General features: G+C 40.6%; 1 protein-coding gene across 2 annotated transcripts in view; it reads left to right on the top strand.

Moving 5' to 3' along the window:
- Positions 1-1,026: 1,026 nt before the first annotated feature.
- The window catches only part of LOC126183486 (LIM and SH3 domain protein Lasp), a 166,242-nt gene continuing 161,268 nt past the window's right edge, over positions 1,027-6,000 (top strand). For both annotated transcript variants that reach the window (XM_049925515.1, XM_049925514.1), the window contains exon 1: positions 1,027-1,311. In XM_049925515.1, coding sequence (XP_049781472.1) covers positions 1,243-1,311 — 69 coding nt within the window. In that variant the 5' untranslated portion in view covers positions 1,027-1,242. The remainder of the gene's footprint in view (positions 1,312-6,000) is intronic.

Genomic DNA, 6,000 nt, shown 5'->3' with positions numbered 1-6,000 from the left:
GTTGGCACCACTGATTTGTTCATTGAATAAAGAGTAATATACACTGTATTTGCCTTTTCGTTAATAAATATTGTTAACAAGGTTCATTGTTTAAATATTAGGAAATTTGCTGTTTGTGTACAATGCGTTTAATTTCAAAGCACTTGTATCACCTACACTGCCCAAGTGTTTGTTATCCTTTTCAGGCCGAGAAAGATATATAAACGAAAGTTTATACATCAGTGTATATAAACGAAAGGCGAAGAGTCACATTTGATTGGAAAATTGGAGTAACGGAAATAACATACTGTCAAATCTGAACCGGTAGAAATTTAAAGGAATTCGCTTAAGATGTCGCGAAAAACAACTTGAAAAGTCTGGCATCCTGACTTTAAGAGAAGAATCTACTGATATTAAGAAACGTCGATATCCCCTTTGCCGTCAGTCATGAGCTAGACTAATAATAGCTTGAATAGATGCAGATGAGCAATCATGCCATTGTGAATCAGACGAGGTTGTAACACATTATAGCAGCTAACAAAATTACAGTCACTTGTCTGCTATGTTACTGAAATTTGAATAATGTTTTTTCCTTAATGAAGCATGTGTTTGATCTATTTGTGTTTTCATTACTTTCGGTGGAAGTGTGTAGATTAGTATCACTGGAGTATTAGTTCTGTAACAGTTTTTAAGGATACTGGAAATTTGTTAAAGAAAACATAAACATTCCCGAAAGAAATAGGTAGCGAATAAAATATTAGTAATTTTGATTTCGGTTCAAGGAAGTAACTCTCCAGAAAAAAAGAACCACGTCCACAGTTTTGCTTGGTGTATCTTATTTTACATTGCTTTCAATCAAAAATAAGAATATTTTATTACTGACGCTGCAGTACGTTTGAAAGTTTTAGCTGACATCTCTTACAGTTGCCCTTTAAAATCATAATAACAGAAACAGGTTGTCACCGGTGAAATACATTGAAAGTTTTTCTGCGGTGCTAAACAAAATCTCTGAAAACCAGAGATTCTATTCTCGAATTCATTCATATACACTCTTATCCACACCTTTTACGTCAGTAGGCTTCGTGCTCCAAGTAGATAGTTTGTGTTAATTGTATGTTTTTGGTCGAAAAAACCTGCTCGTCGTGTAATTTGCGGACTGTAGTGAGCGATAATTTAGATATCGCATGGTAAATGTTTTATGATTATTTGAAGTGCTAAAACTTTACATTTGAGCAGTGCAGCAACTATTTCTATCAGCTAAAGATGAACAAAAAGTGTGCCAGGTGTGAAAAGACCGTGTATCCTATTGAAGAGTTAAAATGCTTGGACAAGGTAAGTGACACCTTCTTATTTTTCATTGTTAAGGTATATGTGTATATTGTCAATGCGTCTTTGACAATTTCGCATTGACAAGTGTATTTGCTCTAAACCGACTTTAAGATGAAAGACGAGTTGTTGATAATGTCACTTGGGTTACTATCGTAAAGAAAGCCGATAACTGTGCTTACGTGAATTATTTATGCTTAATACAGATAATTAAGTTGGGAGGACTTGTGACGTATCTGAGTTACTAAACTCAATGTGTACAGAATTTAGGCATCATTTTCTTTAAACACTCTAAACAGTTACTGTAGTTGTACCTATGTGTAATGTCATTGACAGGTTCGTTGCTTTGGGGTGTGTGTGTGTGTGTGTGTGTGTGTGTGTGTGTGTGTGTGTGTGTGTGTCTTGGAAAGGGGGGGGGGGCGTAATGGAGTCTAGTTAGTTGTAATTGCTTCTTTCTGTTGGTCTATTATCTATTGGGTTATTTACCAACAGGAACCACAATGGAAGTTATTTATTTTGTCGTCCGTAGACCGTTTGGTAAAATAGTTTTGGGCATGTCAGAATCTTACACAAATAATGTATACATACAGAGCATTAACGAAATAGGACAAGATGAGGATAGGGCAGGAAATAGAGTATGGCCTAATCAAAGGAGCCATCCCAGCATTCACCTTGGCGACAAGGGGAAACTATGGAAAACCCAAGTCAGAGTGGCGGTACAGTTAATAAACGCCAGTCCTCCTGAATGAGAGTGCAGTACATAACGCCGGAATAGCCGCCTGATACCGTACGACTCGCAAAATACTTAATCTATATTGTAAGTGCAACATCCACTGTAAGGAAATAAATGAAGAAAACAAAAACACTACTGGAAACGTGAAAACATGTGAACAAATCCTATGACACTGCAGAAAATTACAAAATGCCCAGTAAGTCGCAGTGATTCTAGTTTGGCAAAAAATCATTACTCAGTAATATACAAATGAGGTTCTAGTTAGTAAGACATTGTATACAGATGTAGACTGGGAAAGGGTGTTCCTTACTGCAAGAATTAGGTATATTGTTTAAGTACTTCAGGAGGAAAGACTTGTAACAGTGATGGTATTTCTGTCTTCCAAAAGTAAGAGTTGTCATAAAGATGTACATAAAAGGGAGATTTTTGTTTATGGGCTTTGTAGTATGTTATTCTAATGTCTGTGTACCATAAAATTCACTTTCTGTGCTGTCTATCATACTGAGTGGCTGAACTTGAATTGTGGTGGAGGGTGTAATGTATGTTTCTAAAATAGTTTGTCCCTCTCATCCAGATGTACTGGATGTTTGGTTATGGTAAAGTTGGAGATTTTGACGCTAAATGTCAATTTTTTTATTTATTTTTGTGGTCATGTTGGTATGATTTCAGCATGATCAGATTGTGATACGGTAAGCTTCATATGAAGACACCGTTATGAACTTTGCACACAACTGTTGAGACTTGTAACACTAAGATATCTAACTGGAATAAAGCTGTTCAAAAACTGAGGGATAACAAAATAGTGCCTTTGCATTAATTATAGTTAAAATAGTTGCTGGTGAGATTAACAGTAAACTGTGTGCGTCATAGGGGTATGGTTGGTTCTAGAGCAAAGTAATTTATCAGTATGCTTTCTTAGTGTGACAGACTATAACAATATGTTCAGGCTATGGATTCCTTACATTATAAGTAAGCATAACATTCAACCATAATCCAGTCTTCTCCAGTATGTCAAGTCATGACTGTATAGTATTACTGGAAGGTGGAAGAATACACTCGGTAGTTAGTTTAATTTTCAGTAATAGTTGTTTGTTTGTGCCTGTAACTATAAACAGTGCCATGGTGTGATTCAGTCAAACTTATCACAATAGACACACATGGCAAGTGTTTTTCCAAAGATATTGAGCATAGAACTATTGTTTTATTATAAACAGAATTGTCTGGGTAGTAATTGGGTATTAGTCATCTGTCTGCAAGGTTTTGTTCTGTAAAAGATACTCCTCCCCCCCCCCTCCCCACCTCCTCTCTCCTATCTGAGGACCACAAAATGGAAAGAGAGCCCATATGTGTCCAGGTGTGTGGTTTCCCTCAAAATTACACAAATACTGTATTATCTTGAACTATTCAAATTAACGAGAAAGTAGAATGTGAATTACTTACACAACTCCTTTCAGATTTAATAGAATTCAGATGAAGTGTCTTGTTAACATGGAAGTAAATTCAAAGGGAAAGAGATTAATAGGAAATCTACAATAAAATGTGTGTGTGTGCTGCACTTCAATGATAGTAAATTTTTAAGTGCAACTTCCAATTTGAAATACTATCTCAAAAGTGCTTCACACTTTCAGAAATGTAAATCCAACATTTGCTGGTGAAAGGACTAGAAACTTAAATATGCAACTGTGGCAGAAACCTCAATAAATAACATTCAGAAATGTTGGGGTTGTAGTCTCATGGTCCAGCATGAATAAATTTGTTAAACACTGATTATCAGTAAGATTTCATGATAACTGTACCTTAAGTTGAGGATAAATGTTCAACATACTCTGACCTGCTGAGTAATGTTTTGGAAAAAAAAAGAGCCTGTGCAATTTTGCTCATTGTACAAGGACTGGCACAGAGAGAACTTCCTGGTTAATGTTAGTCAGACTGAGATGACTAGCAGCAGTAACAGTACAAGATAACCTTCACAGAGCACTGTATGATAATGCCTTGTGGAGTATGTTTATAGATGTAGAGGTGCCATGTGAGCTGCAGTGGTGTGTGTGTGTGTGTGTGTGTGTGTGTGTGTGTGTGTGTTACACTTTTCGGTAGACAAAACAGAGTATAATTTTGGAGAGGTTCAGATAATCCCTGGGCATTTGTATTAAACCTATAGGTGGTTGCATTTGCCTCCGTGCATGAGCGGATCGAACCGTCCTACTTCGTCTATATCGGTCGATCGTCCGCTCCAAGCTGGATTATGGGAGCTTTGTATACTCCTCTGCACGGCCATCCATCTTACGCCGCCTCAACTCCATACAACATCGGGGTTTACGACTTGCGATCGGAGCATTTTATACCAGTCCCGTAGAGAGTCTTCATGCTGACGCTGGCGAATTGCCGCTCACTTACCGGCGCGATATACTGCTTTGTCGGTATGCCTGTCGGCTACTGTCAATGCCCGACCATCCGTCTTATCGTTCCTTTTTTGACGACTCTCTCGACCGTCAATACGGGTTGTATGTCTCTGCCCTGCTACCCCCTGGAGTTCGCTTTCGTCGCCTCCTTCAACACCTTCATTTTTCACTCCCTGCAACCTTTCGAGTGGGCGAGAGCCACACGCCACCTTGGCTCCAGGCTCAGGTCCGCGTTCACCTTGACCTCAGCTCGCTCCCAAAAGAGGTCACCCCCAGTTCGGTCTACCACTCCCGTTTTTTGGAACTTCGTTCGAAGTTCATCACCATGACTTTCATTTATACAGATGGCTCTAAGACCAATGACGGGGTTGGGTGTTCCTTTATAGTCGGGGCACAAAGTTTCCAATACCGGCTCCATGATCATTGTTCGGTCTTCACAGCTGAGCTCTTTGCCCTCTACCAGGCTGTTCTTTACATCTGCCGCCACCGACATTCTGCTTATGTCATCTGCTCAGATTCCCTGAGCGCCATCCAGAGCCTCAGTGATCCGTACCCGGTTCACCCTTTCGTACACCGGATCCAACGCTCTCTTCAGCGGCTGGTGGACGTCGGTCCGCCGGTTAGCTTTATGTGGGTTCCCGGCCATGTCGGTATCCCTGGGAACGAAGCTGCAGATGCCGCGGCCAAGGCTGCGGTCCTCCAGCCTCGGACAGCTTCTTGTTGTGTCCCTTCGTCCGATCTTAGCAGGGTCATTTGTCGGCGCGTTGTGTCGCTGTGGCATGACGATTGGGCTGCACTTACCGACAACAAGCTTCGGGCCTTAAAACCTCTTCCCGTGGCTTGGACGTCCTCCTCACGCCCTTCTCGGCGGGAGGAGGTCGTTTTAGCAAGGTTAAGGATTGGACACTGCCGGTTCAGCCATCGCCATCTGCTGACGGCTGCGCCGGCGCCGTTCTGCCCATGTGGGCACTTGCTGACGGTTAGACACATTTTAATGTCCTGTCCCGATCTTAACCAACTGCGCCTCGATCTTAACCTGCCTATTACTTTCGATGCCGTTTTAGCGGATGACCCACGAGCAGCTGCTCGTGTTCTTTGTTTTATCAATTTGACACACCTTGCTAAGGACATTTGATGAAGTTTTTTAATCCTATGCCTGTCAGTCTGTCTTTTATTGTGTTTTTCCTTTTAGTTGTTGTTGTCAACTTGTGGCTCGCGGTGCATTTTTAGAGTAGTCAGGGCGCTAATGACCATTGAAGTTGTGCGCCCTAAAACCACAAAAAAAAAAAAAAAAAAGCCTCCGTGCATTTGTCTGTCAGCTGTTCTGACAACAATGAATAACTGGTGGGAGATTATCCAGATGTTTGTTGCTTTTTAAGGCAATAATACACACTCTTGATTTCTAGATCATAACTGACATGGCTTGACAGTGGCTGGGGGGGGGGGGGGGGTGGTGATGGTTTGAATGCATACTATGTATATTTAATCAAACTGAACTGAAATTTGAGTGAACATTTCAAGATTTGGGTGGTAATACTCAGTTATTGGTTCATAGGTTTCTGG

The sequence above is a fragment of the Schistocerca cancellata genome, chromosome 4 (assembly GCF_023864275.1).
Source record: "Schistocerca cancellata isolate TAMUIC-IGC-003103 chromosome 4, iqSchCanc2.1, whole genome shotgun sequence".
In the NCBI taxonomy this organism is placed as follows: Eukaryota; Metazoa; Arthropoda; class Insecta; order Orthoptera; family Acrididae; genus Schistocerca; species Schistocerca cancellata.
The sequence above is the reverse complement of the archived record's forward strand: the minus strand, read 5'-3'. Positions and strand labels throughout refer to the sequence as shown.